This window comes from Asparagus officinalis, chromosome 6, assembly GCF_001876935.1.
Source record: "Asparagus officinalis chromosome 6, Aspof.V1, whole genome shotgun sequence".
Classification (NCBI taxonomy): Eukaryota; Viridiplantae; Streptophyta; class Magnoliopsida; order Asparagales; family Asparagaceae; genus Asparagus; species Asparagus officinalis.
Window position 1 is genome coordinate 68,265,205 of NC_033799.1, and position 27,972 is coordinate 68,293,176.

Consider the following 27,972-nt stretch of genomic DNA (forward strand, 5'->3'; position numbering starts at 1 on the left):
ATGATAACGTGCTATACTTATAGTAAAACGTGTTATACTTAAAGTATAATGTGATATACTTATAGTAAAACGTGTTATACCTACATGATAACATGTTATACTTACAGTATAACGTGTTATACTTATAGTAAAACGTGCTATACTTACATGATAACGTGATATATTTACAGTATAACGTGCTATACTTACAGTAAAACGTGCTATACTTACATGATAACGTGCTACACTTACAGGATAATGCACTATACTTATAGTAAAACGTGCTATACTTATATGATAACGTGCTATATTTACAGTAAAACGTGTTATACTTACAGTAAAATATGTTATACTTACAGTATAATGTGCTATACTTACATGATAACGTGCTATACTTACAGTAAAACATGCTATACTTATAGTATAACGTGATATACTTACAATAAATGTGTTATACTTACATGATAACGTGCTATACTTACAGTATAACATGCTATACTTACATGATAACGTGCTATACTTATAGTATAACGTATTATACTTACATGATAATGTGCTATACTTATAGTATAACATGTTATACTTATAGGATAACGTGCTATACTTACAGTAAAACGTGCTATACTTATATACTTACAAGATAACGTACTATACTTACAGTAAAATATGCTATACTAACAGTATAACGTGCTATACTTACATGATAACGTGCTATACTTACAGGTTTTGTGTTATGCGAAACAAAATAATGCAATGCTCCATCGAGAAAGAAAAAACTAGATGCACTGATCCAAGTCTTGGCAAACATCTTGTTTAGCCCTCATCTTGACATCAACAAAAAAAAAAAATGCTCGTAATGCGAATAAAATAGACTAGAATATATCTATCATCAAATCTACCACAGAAGCCACAAAACCCCAGTAATTTAACCGAAGAATGTAAATGACAAACTAACAACGTACCAGAATTGTGGCGGAACTTTACATAACCAATCCCAACAGCAGTCCCACATATTTCATACTGACAAACATATATTCATACTGACAAACATATATTTATACAAATACTTTACAAATCAATTTCAAAACGTATATTTACACACAAAAAAAATATTGGATATCACATTTGGCATCTAGCATCTGGGGAATTGGTCTTGAAGATGACGTTGATATCCTAAAATCAAAATATAAGCGGATCAGAAAAAATAATGGATTGAATATAAGCGGTTCAATGAACATTATATTTATGAAAAATATACCTTCAGATAAAAATAGAGCAACAATACGGCCTCTATATCTTGCATAATCCTTTTGGTCAATTAAAATTAGTTGACCGAAAATAAGGCTAAACATGTATGCCATCAAGAACACCCCGCAATCCAAGCTACTACAAGTTCAAATGTTTATAATATCAATATAACACTCTTGGCCCGTAATATATAGTTTCTATGTGTTAGCACATACGAAAAAACAACAACATATGAATAAGTCGAATACACTAACCCACGTTGTTGAGGTACGTCAACACTTTACGAAAAAACAACAACATATGAATAAGTCGAATACACTAACCCACGTTGTTGAGGTACGTCAACACTTTTTATCTCCTGACAAGAAGTAATGTCTAAATTCCAAGCATCAGGAATGGTAGAAATAAGCTTCACTCTAAAATCACTAGCATCGGACATATATCCACGAAGAAAAGAATAATGATAAAATCTTCTATCCTTTACGAAGAATACCACTGTCATATCCTCATCGGCTCCATCACTATCAAAATGGAGTAAAATGGGAGTATCTGCTTTTCCATATGTGAACAGTAAAAAAAAAGAACATTATAAACATGTTGGCAAGACTTTCCCACATGGGTTCATTCTCAAAAGAGATAAAATGTTTCATTATTTTCGAGTGTTGCTACGGGAACCCTAAATGAGGGGACCTTGTAGGGGACCGGTGAGGTGGCAAGTCCTCACTAGGTGCTGCACTGTTTATGAACAGTGCAGCATCCAGTGAGGGCTCGCCACCTCACTGTTCCCCAGAGGGTCCTTCATTTGGGTCGGCATTTTCCTTATTTTTCCTACCCCTCGTTCCGCCAGTCCACGCAAGTCCTTACGGAACCACCACCAACGGGACCAGAGAAATGCACAGGACAAGCTAATGCTCGACAAGACGTAGACCGTGAGAGGGGGGAGGAACACCCAACCCCATATCACATAGACTGAGCGGGAGGGAATATTCAATTCATTTCGAATTTCGATCGGATTCTCGAATTGTTCCTCTATCGTCCTCTTCTTCCTTGTTTCTGTTTTGCCTTTGATGCTGATGCAGAAAGGTGAAGTACCGGCGGTTCAGAATTCTGGTGATGGTGAGAATGTTTTGCCTTTGATGCTGATGCAGAAAGGTGAAGTACCGGCGGTTCAGAATTCTGGTGATGGTGAGAAATGTTTCGTAGAATTATGCTTCAATTGCGATTTTGACTCGCGCACAGCCGCTTGATTTCTTCGTGTTTTAGGTGATGTTTTTAATTGTAATCAAAGGTTATTTACAATCGTTGTGTTTGCTTGAATCTTATTCGCTAGCCCCATAAACCCTAATTGGAGAGTACTGGCTATTGATTCTTGTCATTTAACACGGGATCAAAATTTCAAATCTGCTTACTCAAAATCAAATAAAAAAAATAAAAAACATAATCTTGGTTCAACTTAAATGAAATTAGACATCATATATTCAAATGCAAGAAATATCTTGTGGTAGGAATAATACGAGCGGAAAAAAATCATTTGGAGATTCATACCTGTTCATTCATTTGATTAGCTAGATTCAGATCATGTTTATTTTTCGTCGTCATGGTTGCATTGGCTTATTTTATAACGCGCAATGCAACCATTTCAGCTTCTGAGAAATCTTTCGTAGAAATATCTGGTGGTGTACTCTTTTGTTTATTGCTTCATTTCAGCTTCTGAGACATCTTTCTGTATGAATTTCTATAAGCAACTTCTTGGAAATGTTAGAAACAAAGAAGATATAGCAGCTTTATGGGAATGCCTGAGCCCCAATCGCAAAGTAGTGCATTGGAAATTATTGAAGCACTTTGTTTTGTCCGAAGGAATTGTCTTTATAAGAAGCTCTAGGTTTTTTCTTGCATTTTTGGTAGTGATATTATTGTATTAAGCTCAAGATTCCAAGACACTCTTTAGATAGAAGCTAAGTTGCATGGAAACGGGTATGGCCATACGGGTACCGTTACAGGTACGGGTGGTAGGGTACTGGGATATGGCTATATAAATATTTATATACACATACATATATTACATATTGAAATTAATAATTTACATGAGAATAAAGGTCAGGAAATTGGAGTTAACATCCTAGGATGGAGTATGATGGGAGCTTATGTGCCGTCAACAGTTATTTGACTTCACTTATTGTGTGGAATTATAACATCAAAGCTCACCATCTGAGGTATTTTCTTCCTCTGGTTCCTCGTCTTTGGAACCCTCACAATTTTTAAGCATATGACAGGGTTTAGCAAGAGCTAAGCCTTAACACGAGTATAATCCTTGTTGATAATTGCAATCTAAGTATTTGTTTACGCACTGGAAATCCAAGATCCCCTCTAAGAATTGGAAGATTGTCAAAAGCCCACAACCCCGCATAATGCAAATAGCTCACCAAACAACAATATCAATATCATTAGCTGCTTCACTATACAAAGGCTTACAACCTGGTCTCCACCTTTTAACTTATTTCAGTCTTGGATGAATCTTAATTAACACTTCAAGGTTTCTGATTATATTTATAGAACTAGCGATTACGTAGGTCTTTAATAAGGTAAGTCGTAGACCTACTATTTTCAGAAAGAAGGCCTGCAGAAATGACCCAAATGCTAACAAATCAATTTAACACTTGGAGCTAGAAGATATGAAACTTTAAGGTTTTTATGAATTATGAATAATATAGAGCTCAGAACTCTGTACAAATAGAAGATTTATGGAAGAACAAGAAATAATCTTCTTTGAGTAGCTAATAGACATACTTAGAAGACTTGAGGGATGATTTTCCCAGGTATTTTATTTATTGTTCTGCAATTCCCATATCAATGAATATTCATAGTAGATAATATAGGTACTTATAAGATTTTCAGGTCCAGCTTTCAATATTCTTTTGTCTGTTTCTCTTTATAATTATTAGACACGAACAATTGTCATAATGTCAGACACAACAATTGTCCAAAATCTAGAAATAATTTGCACGGCTGTGTAAGTATATTTCTATTAGTATATATGTTTGACATATAAACTATATATTTGTGGTATCAAACCTAATTTTAATAAAGTCATCAATAGAATAGCCTGCTGTGTCAAATGGATCACAATATACTCCATCTTATACATAATTTTGAAGTACATAACTGTTTACAAATTTTAAGTTTCAGAAATTGATGGATATTCGTTTCATTTCTACAAGTATCGGACACACCTTGTTTTGTTTAGCTGTTTACTACATGTCATAGATTTTTGTACGCTTCCTATATGATGAACAATTCATTAGTTTTAGGTACCATTTGGAAACACAGAGGCCACCTTTAAGATATAAAAAATCAAGTGCTCTCATGCATAATGATCGATGGAAGTTTGAGTTGCCAAATTTGGATGTATACATTGCCTGAAACTTGGGTTTTCTCATACATTAATATGAGAAAAATATATTAACCTTTTCCAATGTAAGAGACCAAATCTTGTAGGCATCTAACTTAGGGTGTAGCAGATATAAGGGTAGCCCTTTTGGCATTGAACATGACTTATACCATGTGAAAATGCTACCTATAAATTCGTTTGTATACGTTGCTAACTCAAGTTCATTAGCGTCTTGAACCCATTAAGATATAAGCCACTTGAGCATATTTTTTTATATGTTGGGTTTTATGCTCCTTATGACATCTTACCTCTTTTCACAAAATACATTAACCGATTTCCATTTATCTTGGCCTTGCATTGTTTGTGCTTTGTCATGCAGGATGTCACGTGGATGTCATCAAAACTAAAATTTGCGTTCACCATTTGCACTCACCTTATGGCATCTTACCTATATAATTTCCCACATAAAAAATGAATAGCCAATATGTTTTTCTTCTTTATTCATCTAATTTATTTAATTTTTTTCAATGATGTGTGGGTGGGTGCATGTGTATGCGTGCATGCGTGCGTGCTTGTACTAGATTATGAGAGATGAGCAACCAGTATAGGAAGTTCTCCACATGGGCCCTTAAAAAACCATGTGATGCGAAACGATGACAGGGGGTCTGTCGGAATCAGCGATCTAAATCGAATAACGCACCGTTTCGCCAAAAATGATGATCTTCGGCAGTAAATTAAATTCAAAACGATTAATATGACAGATGGATTTTAATAAGATATGCATCAATAATCATGAACAATTCCAATCTCAAACAATATAACCGTTGTATTCATTATCATTTCGTAAGTTCTAAAATCAATATCAGATCTGCAACAGTCACATGTTCAATTGCTCTCTACTCACAAGTATAATCTCAACAGTGAATATAAGATAAGAGTTTAGAGATAATATACTCATGTAATTAACTAACAAAATGAGATTAACAGAAAAATAAGGGACGAAAGAAAACGAAACCTATGTCGGTCTGAACAGAATCGACATAAGAGACCTCTAGAGGTGGTACGACGACAACGGTGAACTGAACGACGATGACGAGGCGGAGATCCGATGACGACGAGTGCGACGGAGTTGAAAAACGAGGCGGGCGTCGGCGAACTGGATGACGATGTGTGCGACGACGTCGAACTGGGCTATCAAGTGACGACGGGTCGACGGGTCGATGGGTGAACTGACGATGACAAACGGCGTCAACTGAGCGATGACCATGGCGTGTGAACTGACAACGACGAGGGCGACGATGAGGACGACGCATCGACTAGATGACGACGCAGACGATGGCGTCAAGCGGGAAGATAATGTTGACGATGGCGTCGAGCTGAACAGTGACGCGATCGACGACGTCGAGATGGTAGATGATGAAAACGGTGAGGACGCGAGTGGCTTGTTAGGTCGAGACTGGTGGTAGGTGTCGGGATGAGGTCGGCGGTGGCGTTGGGATGCTTGGGAGTGGAGAGTAGGGATTTCGGGGGCTACTCGGAGTAGGAGCGGTGACTGGTTGAGAGGAGTAGGAGCGGTGACTGGTTGAGAGGGATGAAGAAGAGTTGGGAGCTGGGTTTGAAAATTGTTGACGTGGGGGAGAGAAGAAATTTGGCCGTTGTGTATGAGGAGAAAGAAGGTTTGTTGGCTGTTTGTGGCAGAGGAGAACAATTTGGCCTAGGGTTTCACACCCAAGGCTTCACACCAAAATTTAGTTAACAAATATTTCTTCATTCAATAATTCATTGCCTTTCAATAGTCTCATACAACCTTATTTATAAAAAAAAACTATGTGCACACGACGTGCAATAAAAAATAGAAACAAAACAATAATCTCTCAAATCACTCAACTAAATTTCAAAATTCAAAATTCAAAATTCAAATTTCAAAAAAAAAAAAAAAAAAAAAAATCAACTAATCAAATATGGAAATTGCCATTTCTTGTCCTCATCACCATGTACTCTAGGATGATTTACAGAATCCTCTACTGATTTGATTTGATTTGTGGTTATCAATTGATGAGATTTGAGTTACTTACTTTTTAGCATTTATTTATCAGTTACATAGTTGGAATTTAATTTTTTTTAAGGAACTGACATTGAAAAACTATTTGGCTTAATTTTAGCAACCGCATTAAGTTGTGTTCCTGCAATTGATTACTTGATTGAAGGAGCACTTCTTTAGCTTCTCTTATTGCGGGTGTTACCCCTTGTCTTCTTAAAGGGAGTGATCCCATATATTTTAATTTTCTTCTAGAGGGTTTTCAATTGTATCATGTGTTGCACTTTACACAGGGGACACAAATCAAATCCTGTACAAATGTATTTATATTTGATTTATTTAACATTTCCAAATTTAAATTTTAATTCAAATTTGCACCTCTCCAATTTTTGTTAGAATTTGCTTCTCCAAATATCATTCATATTTTCTTTATGCACTAAACATATTTGTTTCAAATTTTAAAATATTCAAATAGTTCAGAAGTCATTTTATTTAAGAGTAATTTCGTTTGAGTAAAAACATCATTTAGTGTTCCAAATAGTTCATTCAATTATTCAATTACAAAATTATTTGGTAGCGATATGTTTCATGAACACACAATTTCATATTGAAAATTTGATTGAAGAGTTTGATTTGTGTCTTGTGAATTATTCTTTTTATCAATCCTATTTACATTATACATATTTGTATGCACAAGAAAAACAAGCCCTCATGGATTTGTTTATTAAATAAAAATCGGATGGGAAATAGTGGTAAATGCATATATGCTAAATAAATATTTAATAATTAAATGATTGAAGTCTAATTCATATTTTGGTTGTTTGGTTAGAAAATACTAAACCATGTTGATTTTGCTTAAACAACTATTTGAATGGAATTAGAGTGAATACTTATTTTAAAATAGTTAAGTACAAGGTGAATACCTATCAACTTGTTTTAAAATTACCTAAGCAAATGCACTTTTACTTGCGTGTAAAGATTAGGATGTTTTAGTATTATATGTCCTTCTAATCTTCACTAACTTTTCAAGTTTAACTACAAGCAGCTTACAAGAAATAATTAAAGTTGGACTTCCATTTGGAGGCTTCAGATTCCCTTGAAGTGTCATTGTGTCCTCCCTTTCTTCTAGAGTTGTGCAAGGTTCTTTTGGACTAATACCTCCGAGCAATTCCTTGAATTCCTAGCCAAAATATTTTGCAGAGTCCTGCTCATTAAATTGTAAAGCAACTCCTTTGTATAATAACTTCTTCCTTCTGATCAAAGTTGGAGGGGCTCCTTAATTCTCATCTCTAGCATGTTTTTTTCTATAATCAATGACCTTTATCTTGACCAAATAACAACTCCAGAACTCATCAGTCAAACATTCCATATATGATGTTGAAAAATCAGATTTAGCTATGCCTAGGAATTAATAAGCCAACCAAGAATGCCCTGTTGTCTCATGCAACCCACTCCTGATATGCGGCCATTGTTAATGATTTTTAACAATCACTGCTGAATGCTGATATCCATGTAATGGTCTCCTGATCTTCTCATATGCCACCACTGTAGACATTTGGTTAGGAGCCATTTCACATTTGGTTAAGACCTAGGTGGTCTGCATAGGTACCGCCTAGGCCTAGGCTGGCCTTTAGGAGGGCTAGACTCCTGCCTTTTTAAAACATTGTATTTTTATCATGGCACATGACCTTTTCCAGGGTATTCATAGTGAGATGATAGTATTTATTTTTAGACATCTTTAAAAAAAATTATCCCAATAAGAGTTCGGAGTCTTTGCTTTTGACTTCTATGGATCTTCTTCTGAAGAGGGATACTATGTAATTTGTCCTTTTTCTTGTGATTTCCTTGTGTTGTTTTATTGTTTAATTTTCTGTAGCTAATGTCATATCATCAAATCCTGCCATAACCTTGCTTTGGACCATTTGGTAAGAAAACCAGTCTCAACTTGATGTATTATGTTTAATTATCTGCATCTTAGTAACAATATGAAAATTGTTACTGTACAATTTTCATCAATCAAATGGGCAATTAGCAAGACACATATTTTAAAATCATTATGGTTAGGTGTCATACTATGACTTCTTCTGTTATGTATGCTGTCGACCATTTAGCAAGATCCAACAATATCTTTGTTCATATGTACAGTTCACTATTGCCACTGTTTTGCATGTTCATCAGACTAGAAGACAATTCTTCAATAAGCAAGAATCTTTCTACTCCATGGGCATGGCAGCTGTGTGTGTAGCTTTTCCTTTTTTTCTTTTTCTTTTTTTTTTCTTTTTTGTTTTTTCTTTCTGTTTTTTTTTGGGGGGTGGGGGTGCTGTTTTGCATGTTCATCAGACTAGAAGACAATTCTTCAATAAGCAAGAATCTTTCTACTCCATGGGCATGGCAGCTGTGTGTGTAGCTTTTCCTTTTTTTCTTTTTCTTTTTTTTTTCTTTTTTGTTTTTTCTTTCTGTTTTTTTTTGGGGGGTGGGGGTGTTTATCAATCCTATTTACATTATACATATTTGTATGCACAAGAAAAACAAGCCCTCATGGATTTGTTTATTAAATAAAAATCGGATGGGAAATAGTGGTAAATGCATATATGCTAAATAAATATTTAATAATTAAATGATTGAAGTCTAATTCATATTTTGGTTGTTTGGTTAGAAAATACTAAACCATGTTGATTTTGCTTAAACAACTATTTGAATGGAATTAGAGTGAATACTTATTTTAAAATAGTTAAGTACAAGGTGAATACCTATCAACTTGTTTTAAAATTACCTAAGCAAATGCACTTTTACTTGCGTGTAAAGATTAGGATGTTTTAGTATTATATGTCCTTCTAATCTTCACTAACTTTTCAAGTTTAACTACAAGCAGCTTACAAGAAATAATTAAAGTTGGACTTCCATTTGGAGGCTTCAGATTCCCTTGAAGTGTCATTGTGTCCTCCCTTTCTTCTAGAGTTGTGCAAGGTTCTTTTGGACTAATACCTCCGAGCAATTCCTTGAATTCCTAGCCAAAATATTTTGCAGAGTCCTGCTCATTAAATTGTAAAGCAACTCCTTTGTATAATAACTTCTTCCTTCTGATCAAAGTTGGAGGGGCTCCTTAATTCTCATCTCTAGCATGTTTTTTTCTATAATCAATGACCTTTATCTTGACCAAATAACAACTCCAGAACTCATCAGTCAAACATTCCATATATGATGTTGAAAAATCAGATTTAGCTATGCCTAGGAATTAATAAGCCAACCAAGAATGCCCTGTTGTCTCATGCAACCCACTCCTGATATGCGGCCATTGTTAATGATTTTTAACAATCACTGCTGAATGCTGATATCCATGTAATGGTCTCCTGATCTTCTCATATGCCACCACTGTAGACATTTGGTTAGGAGCCATTTCACATTTGGTTAAGACCTAGGTGGTCTGCATAGGTACCGCCTAGGCCTAGGCTGGCCTTTAGGAGGGCTAGACTCCTGCCTTTTTAAAACATTGTATTTTTATCATGGCACATGACCTTTTCCAGGGTATTCATAGTGAGATGATAGTATTTATTTTTAGACATCTTTAAAAAAAATTATCCCAATAAGAGTTCGGAGTCTTTGCTTTTGACTTCTATGGATCTTCTTCTGAAGAGGGATACTATGTAATTTGTCCTTTTTCTTGTGATTTCCTTGTGTTGTTTTATTGTTTAATTTTCTGTAGCTAATGTCATATCATCAAATCCTGCCATAACCTTGCTTTGGACCATTTGGTAAGAAAACCAGTCTCAACTTGATGTATTATGTTTAATTATCTGCATCTTAGTAACAATATGAAAATTGTTACTGTACAATTTTCATCAATCAAATGGGCAATTAGCAAGACACATATTTTAAAATCATTATGGTTAGGTGTCATACTATGACTTCTTCTGTTATGTATGCTGTCGACCATTTAGCAAGATCCAACAATATCTTTGTTCATATGTACAGTTCACTATTGCCACTGTTTTGCATGTTCATCAGACTAGAAGACAATTCTTCAATAAGCAAGAATCTTTCTACTCCATGGGCATGGCAGCTGTGTGTGTAGCTTTTCCTTTTTTTCTTTTTCTTTTTTTTTTCTTTTTTGGTATCATATTATTCTATTTGCTTACATATAATCTGATAATCTTAATCTATGTTAGGAAACGTAGTGGTATCATATTATTCTATTTGCTTACATATAATCTGATAATCTTAATCTATGTTAGGAATAATTATGAAAAGAATTAATATTGATGTTAGTGTCTGAGATGTTTTCTTCTTTATTTGGGTAATGGTGTCTGAGCTGCATCTGTGCAGTCTTTTAGCTGCTTATCTTTGCATTTAACACCCTCCCAAATACCAAGGTCTATGCTTGTAATTTGCATTTCACATTTTTGAATTTGAAAATAAAGTCACTAATTAAATCGTTCCTTCATCTTCATAACCAAATAATTACTTCACATCCATAAATGAAATTCTCAGAATCATCTTCAAAGTATCAAATAGGTTTTCACAATACCTGGTTTACTTTGTCTTTATGAAACCATATATAACAGTTGGTATTCCTCTTGATCTTATTCAGTTATAAAATATAAGCTCTTAGTATCATGATTTTTGAAGGCTTCCCTCTGGCATTGTTGTTGGAAAATCATGTGAAACTCCTGGACTTCGTAATCATCTTAATTTAATTGAAGTCTGCTGTGAAATAAGATGTTTCTTGATTAGAACTGTTTAATGAAGCATTTATTATAATTCATTATCAAAAAAAGATTACCCTAGGTTTGGAGCTTCTGACGGCGATCTTTCTGTTTGTTGCTGTGGTGGGCTTAGTTCAAGGTGAACAGGCACTTCTCCGTCCTCAGTTGTACTATCATCATTTGAAACATGTGAGCCACTGGTAACTCTACCATTGCTCCCTCTTTGTTCATAAGCCTGAGTTGACCAAGATTATCTTCTTAGACCATAATCGTTTTCAACAAAAATTAAAATCGTTTGGTCTGATTCTTTTTCCCCCTTTTATTCCATAAAGATATGTTATCATTTTCTGTTCCTTACCTTCTTATGTAATTCCATGTTTTCTTCACGAATAAGATTCATCTTCTTGTAAAGTTCCATATTTTCTTGGTGAATGAAATTTCCCTGCGATGAAACTGGTAAAGTCAGACCTTAATAGTACATTTGCTGCTAATAGGTGGATTGTTCTTTTGTTCATACCTTCCGATTTAATTCCTGGATTTCATCCATCATGATTTGGTCCTATAAGATTAGGAACTGAATTTATTAGTGACTGTACGTGGTGAAAATTAGTAAGGGAATAGTTCTGTGTCACATACCTTCTTCATCCGGATGCCACGTAAACTTAATTCTAGTTGATTTTCTAAATTTTGCAGATCTTTGACACTCAAGCCAGATAGATCCTGTCCCATCAACTGCCTGTCATAATGAAAGAAATATTTGGTAATGCAAATTTGCATGATAGGCATATTAATATTGTACTAATTTGTTTCTTTCTATTTGGTAATGCAAATTTGCATGAATATACACTGTATTTAATAGTGTACTACATGTTTCTTTCATTGAACTTTGATTCGTTTTATTACGCATGAAAACTAACAGGTTTATTCATAGGTAGTATTTTTTATCTCCCATTGTTTCAAATTACTGCTTAGTGATGAAATGCTGAACTTGGTGCATGCTTGATGTGAGGACAAGTTATCAATAGCTTTTTGATCGTGATCCTTTTGATCTCTAGATATAAGTCAAATTCTCATGATATCTCTTGAAATTCACTTAACTTGCACACTTAAACATTTTCTGCCTTGTCAGACTCACATGTTTATATCTTTTGCTACCTATAAAGTATCCCATTACACATCTCTGATGCAAGGTTTTAAATATCGGTCGATGATCCGATATTATCCCCGAGTTATTAGTTTTGGGAGTTTTCCGATAGGATAAGTTGGAATTTAAATTAGTTATCGTTTTTTGGGGTTTATCGGTGATAAAGGTGATTATCGGCCAATATTAGCGGCTCTAAAAAACGAAATCATCGGGCCACACTTTTGGGTTGTGATTTTGGGCAATAGGCAGTTTTTGAGTGAACTTGAAACCCGACCTGACCCATTCTTTACAATAAACTTAAACCTTGTAGCCATAATCCTTTGTTCTCTCCCCCCTCATTTGTGTGGCTGGGCCCATTGCCCTAATCCTCTAATCTCCATTTCTCTTTGACTCAGTCAACCTTGACGCTTGCCTCCGCCGACTTCGATGCTCGCCTCCACTCCTCTTTGAACTCCACTGACCTCAACACTATTGACTTCGACCATTTGACGCTACTCTCTCATAAACGCTAACTTCATCAACTCGACGACTTTGACCAATGCTAAGCTCTCGCCATCGACGTCATCATCAACTGATCGATTTGATGATGTCGATCGACGCTGAGCTCTCCATCGACGCTAAGCTCTCTCCATTGAAACCATCATCAAGTGTGACTTTGACAGTTCGACTTGGACTCTCCATCGACACCACGCCCTCACACAACTTCAGAAGTTGTTACAACAGGTAATATTCACTATTTAGTTGGTTTTTTCTTTGGTTATTTAGTGAAGTTTGAGAGAATGAAAGAGGGGAGTATGGTTAGATCACAATTTGGGGTATTATATTATATATATACATCATACGATATTATCATTCCGATAAATACTACTTATCCCTGATATATCCCCAATTTTCGCTATCCGATAAGAATTTTGGCCATCCGATAAATCCCCATTAACTAATATTCAAGGTTTTAAATGTCGGCCGACATGTCTGTCGATCAACATGTTGGTTTGAGGGCTTGAGTGACACGACATGAGCGTTTTCAACTCGTATGTCGGTTTTCAGGGCCAAATCGAAAATATCGAGGCCATATCATGCATATCGACCGATTTTTCATCTTTGAAAAAAGGCCGATATGACCTTTTTAGATCTATTTTTTGTTATTGGGTTTGGGTTTAGTGATTAAAACCCAAACTCGTTTAACCCGTTCTCATGTTTAAAGGTTTCTTATGAGCCCGATAGAAAGAGAAGAGAAAAATGAGGACTGCAGCGGATTTGGGAACACCATCACTCCTTTCGTGAATGACGACACCCTTCTTCCAACTCCATCTCAGCCCCCCCGTCGTCCATCCCCCCTTGCGCCCCGAAATTCGAATCCTAACCAAACTCGAGGGCGTCAGGGTATCCCATCGTCGGGATAAAGAGAAGAGGGTGGTCGGTGACTCATCCGAAGGACCCCGAGCAGACAAAGAAGAAGAAGAAGAGATCCGGCACTACCTCCCTGCGACGTCGGATTCCACCCATCGTCAACACCGCATCTAGATTTTATAAAATATGCTTATATTGAATTTAGGAATACTTAGATTACATTTAGGACATGATATTATACATATGCGCACCACCCGATATGGCAATCCGATATTTAGTCAATGTCCCCCGATATATCCCCGATTTTCGCTATCCGATATGGATTTTAGCCGTCCAACATGAACCCGACATCCGACATTTAAAACCTTGTTAATATTTAAAACCTTGCTTGATGTCATGTCCCTGTATGAAGGTGAAATGGAGATTTTTCACTCTCCAATTGAAATATGACCTCTTGAAGTCTTCCCTCTGATCCTTCCTTTTAGTTCTCCTGTCCCTCCTCATTAATCCTAACCCTATAAAGTTTGAGCATCACCTCCTTTCTCCACTACCACTGTAGACATCACAACTACACCATCCTCACTCACTATCACATCTCCATTAAGATTGTCAGCCTGCCTTCCACTTTTTCAAAACTTCCTCCCTCCTGTCATTATGTCCAGCAGAACCAACACTGCTACATGTATTTACCGCCTAAACCCATTTTTATTATCACCGTATACACCATCAATGTCTTCCACCACCCCTGACCTCCTATATAATGAACACATACACCTGTAATCTCCTTCATTTTCAAAGTCAACCATGCCATATCCTGATTTACCATCATCTTCTCCAGCACGAACTCCATTTTAGTAGAATCTTATTTTAGTTCAACTTATTGGGTTCAGAGTTCTGTTCTAAGAGTTTTTATCGCATACAGGGAGACCAAGGTGTCAAAATCATGTATTTTCCATAGTCTGGAGGCACCAAAAGATGTGATATCTTGAGTGAAATGGGAACATTTTGAAAATATTGCTAAACATGTTCACAAACGCTCAGTAACTCAGTATTACATAATACATAATAGTTCATTTAAACAATTGACAGGTATATTAAAGTGAATACATAAAGCACATAAAGTGCGTCTAAAGGATAACATTTACATGTAGAGCTCAAAGAAGCAAGCATATGAATAAGATCTAATGGTTTTCTTTCTTTCTTTCTTTCTTTCTTTTGGACATTAGCCGTTACCCTTTCATACCCATAATCCAACCATTACCCTTATGTACCTATAACCCACCCTTACAGTCTTTGAAAAATAAAATTGCTTGATCATTCACTTTGTTCTATTTTTTCAGTTTCTATTGGACTAAACCATTCCGTGCCGAAAAGCTAATCAACTAGCTGTTTTATGTTGACTATTATTTTGAAGTTGGTAATCGAGGGCGCTGAAGATTATACAGTAGGCAAGGTTGTAAACTAATCAGATTAAGCCATTGGCTGTGATCAATTTTAATCATGATAATTATGTAAGCCAGTTGTCAATCGTTTGCTATTATTTTCTATTATCAGAAGGATATCTGACAATTGCTAGTTTACATTAAATAGAAAGAAGAATAGTACCGGTGGTGTTCTTGTAAGCTCTGAAGCTGCTGTCTCAAGCTCGCTGCCTCCCTCTGCCAGAACTAATGAGTAAAGAGAACACCATTTAGTCTGAAATATTAGCCTATTACTATGGTAGATATAATAATAATTGAATAGTGAAACATTAATTGACCGTTAATATTATCAGAAGTATCAAATACTTTAAGTAATGCTTTATCGGCAGCTACCAAAAATTAGAGTTTTACTGAACATTCCAGAATTTGTAAAACAAATTTAGACAAGTTCCTATGAAATATAGATTCAAGAGCTTATATCTTAATATCTATACAAATTCTTCCCTGTTTCCTTATTGTGTGAACTTACTCTTCTCAACCACTGTTTCAGTCTTTCTGATTGCAAGCCTTCTGTACAGTGAAGCTTGTTTAGCAGGATCATCTTCTCCTATTCAGCAGATCATTTTCTGTATTAAGCTGAAATATCTGTTGTTTAAGTAAATTTTTAGGTATTATTATTATTTTAACATTCTAAAAGGATTTCCTTTGATCTAACTTGCTGATAATTGGTGTCAAAATAGCGTTTTCTTTCCTCCTCGTAAATTAGTGGCATTTCATGTTCAAAAAATTGCAGTTGACTGAAATTAAAAAGTAGATATTATGATCATGCACGAGAAGGTATATTCAAGCAACTTGATGAAAACAACATCAGCTGCTCAGGCGAGAAATAAGGAAAAAAATTTATCTGATGTTCTGTTGGAAAAATCTATCCTTTGTATTTTGTCATATAGTGGAAGTACCCTAGTAAGGTCAAATTGAGGTTTCAATTAAGTAGAAATAAGGGGGAAATTTAAGCCCAAATAGAGTTAATATGTGAATCGTGATTAATATATATCAAGATAAAATTGGATCCAAGCTCTATTAGGGTATTTCTTATATTTATGTTTAACTATTTTCAGATTTGGCCTGTCAACTTCTCCTCATTTGTGTCTGAGTCGATATTTTCATCCAGTAAGTCAGCAAGTAAGAAATTAAGTCGAACTTTTCTGCAACAAAAATGTGAATAGAAAACAAACACAGACTCTTGCATGACTCCACCTGTTGCTAGTTTTTTGGATTGCGAGTTTGAGGTTGTACAGTGTTGTAAAAAGTGGAATAAAGTGCTCAAAAAAGCAGAAACACCTTGCCACTTTGCTAAGACCGTAAGCGGGCTCGACTGCATTTGTCTTGCAACTGTGAGCCAAAAGTTCTTTCAAGATGAAAATAGTAGGGCTGAGCGTATTCGGTTCGGTTCGGTTTTAAGCCCAATCCGCATCCAATCCGAATTTTTCGGATTCTCAAAACTCTCATCCAGATCTAGATTTTTTCCCCTTCATCTGAATATTCGGCCCAACCGAAATTCGGTTCGGTTCGGTTTCGGTTTTGAACCGAATTAACTCCATTTCACAAAAATCTGGGTAAGTTTTAGTTATATCCAAAACCGAAAAGAAGCAATCAAAACTGAAAAGAAACAATCAAAACTGTACTAAGCCACTTAATCAAATTGTATGATCTGAATATAACTAGCTTAATACATTAGGAGGACCATGTAATTATGTAGCCTTTTTTAGAGAAAGAACAATGTTTGGCAGGCACACACACCTTTTGATGATTTTCGTTAATTTTTAGCTGCCTTTTTCTCATCAAGAATTATCTTATATCCTTGACAGCCTATACTATAGGTTAATTTGATATCCAGCACCAGCAAGCTGTATTCATGTTATCACTGAAATTTGACCAAAACACTAAATTTATCCTTCAACCTCAACATCTTGTATTGATTTACGGAAATCTCACTTAACTATATCAGCGTACTCAAATATATGTTAGTATGAACTCCACCCCACAATTCTTAAATGCTAAACATTCAGCCATAAATTTTCTTCACACCCAAGGCTCGCAGCTACTTTTTGTTTAAGAATTCGGTTCGGTCTTTTTTGGGCGGTTCAGGGGTTCAAACCGGATCCAGACCGGTTTAATTCGGTTCGGGCGGTTTAGAGACTTCTTCTCATCCATTTAATTCGGTTCGGTTAACCGATCCGTTTTTTCAGACGGTTTTTTCGGTTGAACCGGTTTGTTTCAGTTTTTGCCCACCCCTAGAAAATAGCCAAAAAGAGGTCAAAAGCAGTTAAAATGCAGCCAAAAAACAGTTGAAAGGCAACCAAAACCAACCTCAAAACAACCCAAAGCGCTAGTCTTAAGTGGTTGGACTACTTTTGGTGTGTCTTTTTTTCCCGCCATGTTTACATGATTTCCCCCCCTTTTTTTTTCCTCCAAAAGAGTCTGCTTGAAGTTTGGAAGAAACATAGAGCAATATAGTGATGATGTAATTAATAGTTATATTTTCTTCTTGATAATTTGCATTAACTGATTAACCTGTTGACAATTTTATGTGTGTATCAAATGAATTTTTTTATATGAAAATGACATGTAAGTTTGTTACATTACAATGTGCATATTATTTGACAATATTGCGTGATTTAACATAATTATTGTTAAACATCTATTTCATGATTAGGAACTCTATAACTAATCACATATGTATTTGTAGAATTTTTCTCCACTGTTGCTCGTATTTATAATTTTCAGATTTTCGCTTTTTTTTAAAAAACTGTTGCCCTATCTGAAATTTAAAAATAAAAATAAAAAATTTACTGAGCTTTCTTTTTTTCTTTTCGCATAAGCACCTTTTAAGCCCCAAAAAGCCTAAGTGACATCTTGCGACGTTGCTTCGCTTTCCACAACCTTGAGGTAGAAAATTTCATTTGATCAGATTTACCACCATGTTTTACATGGATTGGCCTCATTTTTGAAGGGAATCTTACAAGACAATCTTAAATATGTCAAGGATGTTCAAGAACAGTAGTATGATTGTTTTAGAAGGTTTATGCCAGTCAAAGTCAGATCTTTGTACTGGAATTTTATGTATGCATGGATACTGAAGGCTAAGGAGGAATTATAGTATGGAAGGTGGATAGGTGAAAGTGAAACTAATGAAACATGTGTTGACTTTCCATATAGTTGGTTTGTCAGGATGATAAAACAAGGAGACATATTTAATCAATTATATAAAATTAGGGATACTCAGTTTCCAATGATTGTGTAGTCAAGCTATTAATTCCTCTTTAAGTCAGATGTATTGGATCTTTGCTCTGGTATGGCAAGTCTACTATTTAGTGTGCTAGAAATGTATATTATCATTATATGGAAATACCTTCAGAAATTTGCTTTTCTTGGTTTTTATAGCTCCATTGTCTATCATCATTTGCATTGCAAATAAAATGCTAATAATAAAATATACCCATTAAAAGTTCCACTGTATACTCGTGGTTTTCTCTCATGCATTGGGAGAACCTAAGAAATGGCGCTGATTTGGGTAGTGTTTTTTCTTCTCCTAGTCTCTTTCTGTTCCTCTCTCTACATTCTGAAGCGTTTTTACTTGTTTAAACTTATATTGTTATAACAAAGAAGTATGTTTAATGCGCGGATAGATAAAGTCAAGTACTTTCTATTTTTTCCTGCTGTTTATATTGTATAGATTATTTTATTTTTTAATATGGTTATTGAGTGAGGCTTGAATATGACGTGTTGTAAAAGTGCATTATTTTGTGTTAGATACATTTACGGTGATGGAAACATTGTAAAAAGTCTGAACATGAAGTATATACCTTAACCTCTGAGTTTGAATTGGCTTCTAGTTGTTGCTGATCATCTTTCGTCTTGTTATATCTGTCAATCACCGACTTCATACTGAAATTAAAAAAACATGTCAGTAAATCAATATGAGGACAAGCATATCATTTATATTATATGTTGTACGTTTGTGCATATGTATGTATATGTATGACTTATATGTGCATGTGTTCATGCATGAGTTCACATATGGTTTATGTACATGTATACAAACATGAGTTGTGTTCTTTCATGTACATGTGGGCTGCTTGCACGCATGCTAGTATGTATGAGATTATATATTCTGAAAGACTACAAAAACAATAGTTCTATCACCACACATCTTGAATTGGTTTCAAAACAGAGTAAAATGAATAACAGTGATATAACAGAATATTTTAAGCATATGTGAATATTTGCAGATGTAAACTCTAGTTCACCAATCATGGTGAGCCATTAGCTTGATCTATAATTAGGCATTCATTCTATGTGAGGAACATTTAATATGTATTTGGCTTTGTAATAAGTTGATCTCAAAAAGCTGTATTGTAAATGTTCTTTTTAGTTTCCCCTAGCAATTAATGACTCAGCTAATGGCAAAAACTGAGAGAGTAGAAAGGTGACTGTCTGTTTTTTTGTTAATAGTCATAGATAACACATGGTGGTATAGTAAGTTCTCCCGCAAGAGACTTTTTATTTTGTTTTTTTGAGAGAATATTAGAAAATTTTCAAATTCACTGGGGCTGGACCTGTGTTTCATTATTAACTCTGGATTCTGTGTCTTTATATCATTGCTGTAACTGGTGTAAAAAGCAGTCTAGGTGTCCGCCTAGATGGAGGTTGTAGGTGGGCCACCTAATGAAGCACTTAGGGTGCCTAAGAGGCATGAACCGCTTAAATGGGCTGCATTGCTTTGAAAAAGATATGTGCCAGTATGTGAGGAAAATGAATCATAACAAAACGGATTGAGTCAATATCCGATGGCCAAATCCAAATTAGAGAAAAAACTACCGTCAGAATTTTGCATCCCCGAATAGACTTTTCAATTTCTCATCTTCATAGTTTTGTTTTACAGTAGTGCTCAGAATTTTTGTGATCATTTTCATCTTCCTCTCTTTTACAATCTTGCTTAGAATTTCCATGATCATTTTCATCTTCCTATCTATTTCTTCAGTTCTTTCTCTTGTTCTTCTCCTATTTCTCTCACTGTGGCAGCCACTTAGACATCTGGTGCCAGGTCCAGCACCTAGAAGTTTCAAGGCCTTCTAACATTCTAAGATTTTGGAGTGATTAAACATATGTTCTTGTTATTGGACAAAGATACCTTCCAGATTTTACATATATAATTAGAGACTACAATCTTTTCTTATCGAGTGTTCTTTGGTTTCATTAAGAAGAAAACAAAAACTTCTACCCCTTAAAACCAAACCTTAATAATCAAGAACTAAGCTCTCTAATGCCTGGTTCTGAATTAACTCACAATTTTGCACTTGAAACTGTGCCCCTTGAAATCGGACCTTAAGAAAAAAGCTCCTTAATTCATTTACTGTTTGCTTAAGTCATGTATTCATCTTCTACCATATGATTGTCATGCTATTTGGTCCAGTTTGAATTAAAAAAAAAAACCCTGCTTTTGTGCACCGTTCATGCATTCTGGACAGGATTAACCTTGCAGGCTCAATTTTTGCATTGCTGGATATTGACCTCTTGTTCCTTCAAAGAGGAAGCTTAAAGCCATCATTGGCGTTAACTATCGGAGGTGATTAAAGACAGAAAGGATGACATTTTGCTGAAGGTGGAATGCACTAGCTGGACCAGCAGTGCAAAGCCTACAACAGCAGGACATGCCCATGATCCCAAACCTGCTTAACCAAGGAACCAAAGGTGGTAAGATATATCTCCAATTTTCTTCTTGTGGAATTAGTGGGGAAGCATTAGATGAGCATTTCTGTGTGGATTGTTTCAAGTTTGAACCATTGACCAATAACAATATGTATAATCCCATATCGTATCATATTTTTACAAACTCAATTGAAACCGGATATTGTCCAGTGTCCTACTAACTAGTACAGATTAATATTGACTAATAAGGATTAAGCATAAGAAAGTTTATGATATGAAATATAGAGAAAATTGATTTAATAGTACTTTAACGGGGATTTTTTTTGAATCAATGAAGATAAAGCTTGTGAGTATAATATATTATTCTAGGTGTTAGTAATTTCGATACAAAATGTCAAAACCACTAAAGTTTTAATAATAAAACTGACAAAAAAAAAACAAAAACTACGGCCAATTCCAAGATTTCAAATCTTGGATCCTAGGCTTTTCTTAAGAATTAGTAGCTTACGTAATCATGTGTATCCATGTACTCTTTTGGGCTTATATTAGTCTTTACCATCTTCACTCCTATAAAGTTTTTAGTGTAATCAGAATGTTCAGGGTTTAGCATGAGCTTAAACTTCAACAAACATGGTTGGTTATTTTCCCTACTTAACTAGACAAGTATGATATGTATTATAAGCCACTCCCAAACAGTTACCGTGGCTAGGATCTGGGCACCAAAACTCATTTTGTGGATGTCTAATTGACACGGTTGTAAAACATTGTCAATAATTCATAATCTTTTCCTGTAGTACTATTCTCCATGGTTGAGTATAGTTTTATTGGATGTTGATACTTCTGGAAATGCCACTATCAGTCTTCTACCTACAAGAAATTATTTCTATATTTAAGTTCTTAAGATTAATCCTCGTATCTTGTACGACAAGGATCATGAATTTATTTTTTTCCTTGTATGTCTGATGTTGTTAGATGATAAACTCAGTTGGTAAACTGACTCACTTTTGACATCAAGCCGATTCATACGCTCATCCCTACATATCTGAATTAGTATTGAAACATAGCATGCTTTAAACTGTTCTAATATTTTAGGATATGCAGATTGACTTTCATTGTTCTCGGATTTTGATTCATTTGCTTTTAATTGTTTGACCTGCATATGCTTGCAATGAAGCATGTACCAACTTTTGCAGTGTCTATATTAGCACAGTGATCTGTTAACACGAAATTGAAATTTGATTGTCACATGGATTTAGTTGGATTATGACGGACATGTAAGTGTATGAATCATGAAAACATAGTTAGGTCTTTGCTTCTTGAGGAACCGCCTACCTCCTTTATGTTATCTCTTACTTACAGGGCTCTACTCTTTCAGATGATATAGTTAATTCTTTTTTATTCACTTACAAGTATATGACCTTATTTGAATCTTGTTTCTCAATATATAGGTGTCAGAGTTATCTTTCCCCCAAAATTGTAGCATTTTTTGCATACGTATCTATTTTTTATTTAATCCTAATAAGCTTCCTTATCTTGAAAAGAATTTGTAATTTATTAGTGGTTCTTGATAAGGGGAGTGTCTAGCTTTGTGACTTTGTGCAAATTAGTTTATGTACTTGTGCAAATTAGTTTATGTATTCTGTTATCACCATAGAACTTGTAAAACTTCTTGGCTTGTCGTCATCGGTCTTAAAGTTCACCAACAAATCTCTGAAGTTGTGGTGAGGGTTATAATTTTATATCCTAACATGCCCCTGTAACCCTTTTTATGGGTTGAGACCTGGACTCATGCATTATTATTATTATTATTATTATTTCTAAATCCTATTAAATTCATAGCCAGTGGGACTTGAACCTGGCTTGCTCCGATACCAACTTAATGTCCTTGCGGATACACTACAACTCTGAAATTTTAAGGAGGGACGAGGGTTATAATTTTAATATCTAACAGAGAATACGAGCGACGCGAGGTTTCAATTTGATCATAAATAAGATCCTAGTGATGTGTCTTGATAATGATCCCTGTGCAGTCAATTTCCCCAATTTGATATCAGACCCCTAAATCTAGCAAAATGTATTTATTTATAAATTGACCCTTAATCCATTTCAATTATTTGAAATTAGAGCATGGTTTATATCCTTAAAGCCCTAAGTTATTTTAAAGTAGTCCTCCAATGTAATTTGTAAATATAATGAGTTGGAACTAGGGCTAACTGTTAGGGCTTGTATCAAAACACAGTAGAAATTAGTATCTGATCATGTTCGTAGATGTGCGTGATCCTACTTGGTGAGCTAAGGAAATTATAATGTATTGTAGTATAATTACAAGGTCTTTGAGACATCTGGTAACTAGAATGCAACTTGGGTTGTTTGAATCCTACTTGGGTATATGCATTTTGATCGAGCATTTTTCTGGCATAGATAAATTGGATCAAATTAGTTTTAATCCGTGGAAAAGTTGACTTGCAATTGGCCCTTAACCAATATGAGCTGGGCTGTATCTGGTCTGTAGTTGGTGCTCAACCACTATGATATCTTATGCATGAAAATGTATTACACAGATATATGACTTTTATATATAACAAATAAATATATATAGTCCCCTTAATTTAAATATAGTTCTCACTCTATTGTTATTATGCTTGGCATGATATTCATTTATGTCTTGGTTTCAATTTTTGATAAGCTGATCTAATTATTTGTTTATACCCAAGTCAAAACTGCCAGTCTGAGTTTGAAGAGGTTTGGTTATAGAGAACTGTTTGATATGAGGTATTAGCTTGTAATTTAAGCTGTACCTTATCTGAACTGTGTCTGATTTCCATACTTGTTATAAATGATTAAGAAGACTAATTGCCAAACCTTGGAAGTTCAAAATAGAACTGCAGAAATGAATGTCAGATAATGTTAGCTCAATACCAAGATGAGTGATAAAGTTATGCTGCTTAAGCATTTTCTGCGCTTAAGCATTTTCTGCAATAGGATTTGTCCACCAATTTTCACTTTACTTCCAATTTCTGTGTATAAGGTCTATCAGAGTGTGTTTTTGTTACTAAGTTTGTTCTTGTGGTGGGCAGCTCTACAGTATTTCTCCTCTTAAGTATAGTTGAAGGGAGCTACAAAGGCATCATGGGGATGCCCTTGTAAGCTGTAACCCTCCAGTTTGGAGAAAACTAGAGGAGGTGGCGATATAGATATTCCCTTGCAATTTTCTGGATTCAAGGAAAATCAGGAGGTAATTGAATCTGTTTATTTTTTCTGAAGATGTATCATAGTTAAACATGGATCGATTCTCATCAACAATTAGTTCTTTAGTCCAAGTGAAGTTTAAGTAGATTGTTGAGGAAGTCCAGTGGTCCTGGTCTATTGTGTTAATGGTGTCCAAACTGACAATTATCGTTCGATTAGTGTAGTAATTTCTAATTCCACTAATCCAGCAGTAGATATCATTTTTGATGCACTATTAAGGTTATGGGTTGGAGCCACTATTATATTCTTCAATCCTGGTGGGATTGCAAAGACCTGTGGTAAGCAGAGTTGGACTAAGGGGAAGATTTGAGGACCTTGAAGTAATTGGCTAAGGAAAGTTTGATTTCAAATTGATTGAAGTTGATGAAGTTTGCTTCCTACCCGATATCTGATGTAAACTTTCTGTTAATAAATCATTTTAATTCTAGGTTCACAGTTTGATTTGTTTTTGGATTCTGGAGACCAATTCATTGTTAATCTAGTTCAATCCCATATTAGCTTCATTTCAATTTCTTTATATAATCTGTGAGACTGTGAATTTTGTGTTTGATTAATTGATCTTGTTGTAGGTATAATAAATTTTAGGATTTGATGATGTTTCTATATTTTTGATTGATTCTTGAAGGTTTAGAGTGTATTTACCAATGTTTAGCTGAATTGTGGGTGAAATCAACTAGTTTAGCCCCATATCTTGAGATCCTTCATTTTTACGAACAATTGAAGAATTCATGTGTACATGTTGTGTATTCGTTTATCTATATTTGTATTAGGTCTGATTGTTTGCACGGATTGGATTGAAGGATTGTGAGTATGGATCTTTCTTCATACTATAAATTCCATTATTTTGTTTGATGCATGTCAATTGTAGAATTATTGTTTCTTTGCTCTCTAATACCTTTCTCCATTATCCTTGATGTTTAAAATATAACATGTAATCAATTCACCATAATTTTGTTTAGGAAAACTATTAAAATCTTGATATTTTGTGCATGAAAATCTGAAGCTGGAGCAAGAGTCTTGGTATCTCTCATGCCAGGTTTGGGATGGAAGTCTATTTTTGGCTATCTCTGGTTCCAGCTGGCTGAGGTTTGTATCCCGTATGGGGTAACGAACTATGACAATCGCACATACTAGCTTGTTTGGAGCTGTTGAATTGAGTCTTGGTATCTCTCATGCCAGGTTTGGGATGGAAGTTTATTTTTGGCTATCTCTGGTTCCAGCTGGTTGAGGTTTGTATCCCGTATGGGGTAACGAACTATGCCAATCGCACATACTAGCTTGTTTGGAGCTGTTGAATTGAATATCAGTCATCATCCTGTGTTCGCCTTTTCAATGTGTTTTTTTCTTCCACTTAAATTTCAAACTAGCATAATTTTGCATCATAGTTCCCGATTGAGGTAAGCCAGGAGTTGACAAAAAGCGATTTTTGAGGCCCGCGAGGTGGTGACAGGTTCACTGGTTTGAGATTAATCTGGGTGGAAGGGCTATTTGAGCTACCTGAGACCGATGGATATTGATTCGAAATTTATCAAATCATAGCATGATTTCGTTTTGGACCCATAGATTTCGTTTGAGACACAGCTGAGGATATTGTTCTGAACTTTCACTTGAGGGTCGTCAATTAGGTTAGGAGGATGCTGTAGGGACTGATCCCCTCTCGTATGTCTGGTGCATGATCCACTGACATTGTTGATTTTTATGCTTGAACCTTTTAGGACTAGCGAGCAACTTTTCATGTATTGTTAACTAATAAAAGATAAATTATCTGGGGATTAAGGGGGTAATAAAAGGTGAAGCACTGTATAGTCTTAGGGCAGCTAGCGTGTTATATATGATACATTTGTATGAACTTGAACCTAGTACATTATTTATACATGGTATATGTATGAGCCACCTCGGGTCTGGTACATTGTATATGGTACTGATGCTGTCCACCTCGGAACTGGTACAATCACCTCGAGCTTAGCGCATTGCATTCTTCCTTGATTTGATGGGTAGTAGTCACCAGTTAATTCCAAACAAGACTAATAAAAGATGCGTAGTTTATTATCTTGGATCTTTGTCATGTTGTATTCATATTTCCAATTTTGATTTAACGGAATGTAACTTTTACATTTACATGCTTGACACCTATATGCCTGCCGCCTCACGCACTTTTTGACGTCGACTCTTGACACCTTAATAGGCGTAGCTAGACTTGTTATATTTTGTTTGTGGTGCTGCTAGTGTTAGTATGGTAGGTTGTCCACAATGTTTATTGCTCTTTCCTTTGACACTTGTGATATGCTTAGGATCCGCCGTGTTAGTATAGCTGACACCTTTATTGATGTTTGCTTACGTGTGTGTTAATCACATGCTACTGTAGTGAGAACATATCTCCTCAGTACACCCCGCAAGCGAGCGAAAGTAGGAATCCCGTCAGAACCAACCCTATGGGAGTGTAGTAGTAGTTTACACAATTGATAGGATAGTCATGATTCCCTAACCAACCCTTTAACTACTCATGAATGCTATAGATCATCCTATTTTATAGGTTGTTCTGATAGAATCTTTACTCTGTGAGTGACACGTTCTCAACCAACAAAAGGTTGGAATGTCTATATTGCCTCCCTACCCAACTCATGGATGGTTGAGAATTCCCACTATCTTGCAGGGTTTCTGTGGTGATATGGTACTCTGGGATAATAGATGTTATTGTTTCATTATTATTTGCTTATGATTTCATGCTTTTCGTCTTTAGTACTCATGCGTTCCTACGCTGTGTGTGTTGCGTGTTCCTACGCTGTGTGTGTTGCATGCATACTTTGTTTACCACTTGCTAGTCTTCTTTCAGGTGGACCTACGGTTGCATATCCAGACCCAGGAGTGTGATTTTCCATTGCCTGTTCGAGCTCATCCGGACATGCTGGTGCAGCATCAATGAGATCAAATACACCCTAACCACTCCATCATCTATAGCTGCATACCCCTTACTTTTCAGTGAGATACTGTATCAGTTTTATGGCCGTGTGCCTTACAATTATAGTCATATACCAGTTGAAACTTGTATTATTTCTAGTTTCAGACATATTGGATTTGTATTCATTTATCTCATTTTAGTGTCTGTTGCTTATTCTTGTTTTAGTACATTGTTCTATAAATATTATGCATGTCATTTCATTGGTCTATGATAATCACATTTTTATTACATTTATATACCCTCATTATCTATTTCATTTAAATAAAAATGTCACTAATAAACATGTTTTATTTTAATTTGCTGGTTAATGAAGGATTAATGAATAAAAGTCCAAAATAATCAAACTCGTTGATTTTCTACCATTTATTGAAGCCCAAATAAGAAGATAAAAGAAGGCCAAAGAAAGCTCAAGGATACATGAAGAAATTGGGTCAAGAAATCATAAAAAAATCAATCTGTTGCAAACCAATTGGTTGGACAACCGATTGGTTCGTATCAAAAATTGTTTTATGGTTGCGATTTAATCATTGATCTCCAAATAAAATCTAACGGTTCTCATTTATTGCTGTAGGCTATGAATAGGGGTAGAGGCTGAGGGATTTGAGGGTGAATTTTTTTATAAAAAGTCATTTTCGAGAGGAGGGTTACTCTTAATTGAGAAAATCTTCCAAAATTATAATTTTATGTTGTAATTAATAAAATAATTTTTTATCTCTTTATATTTTGCTTTTCTTCTCTTTGTTTAATTATGAAGATGAAGATGAGATTAAGATGAAGATCA

General features: G+C 35.2%; 1 protein-coding gene and 2 long non-coding RNA genes across 5 annotated transcripts in view; 2 read left to right on the top strand and 1 right to left on the bottom strand.

Moving 5' to 3' along the window:
- LOC109846380 lies at positions 2,351-16,703 on the top strand. The gene is made up of 4 exons (XR_002248472.1): positions 2,351-2,412; positions 12,050-12,116; positions 15,265-15,361; positions 15,441-16,703. It is a non-coding gene; the product is annotated as an uncharacterized LOC109846380 (long non-coding RNA).
- The window catches only part of LOC109846378 (MADS-box transcription factor 23-like), a 41,377-nt gene continuing 24,530 nt past the window's right edge, over positions 11,126-27,972 (bottom strand). Inside the window, exons 3-9 of one of the 2 annotated variants that reach the window (XM_020415611.1) lie at positions 19,138-19,219; positions 15,456-15,517; positions 11,993-12,092; positions 11,874-11,915; positions 11,715-11,798; positions 11,434-11,591; positions 11,126-11,354 (exon numbers count right to left, since the gene is read on the bottom strand). In XM_020415611.1, the coding sequence (XP_020271200.1) occupies positions 11,339-11,354; positions 11,434-11,591; positions 11,715-11,798; positions 11,874-11,915; positions 11,993-12,092; positions 15,456-15,517; positions 19,138-19,219 (544 nt within the window). In that variant the 3' untranslated portion in view covers positions 11,126-11,338. Of the gene's footprint in view, positions 11,358-11,433; positions 11,592-11,714; positions 11,799-11,873; positions 11,916-11,992; positions 12,093-15,455; positions 15,518-19,137; positions 19,220-27,972 lie in introns of both variants that reach the window. The other variant, XM_020415610.1, reaches the window with a different exon arrangement.
- LOC109846379 lies at positions 19,216-27,355 on the top strand. 2 transcript variants are annotated; one of them, XR_002248471.1, is made up of 3 exons: positions 19,216-21,028; positions 25,236-25,318; positions 25,412-27,355. It is a non-coding gene; the product is annotated as an uncharacterized LOC109846379 (long non-coding RNA). The 2 variants fall into 2 exon arrangements; XR_002248470.1 differs by having other exon boundaries at positions 25,236-27,355.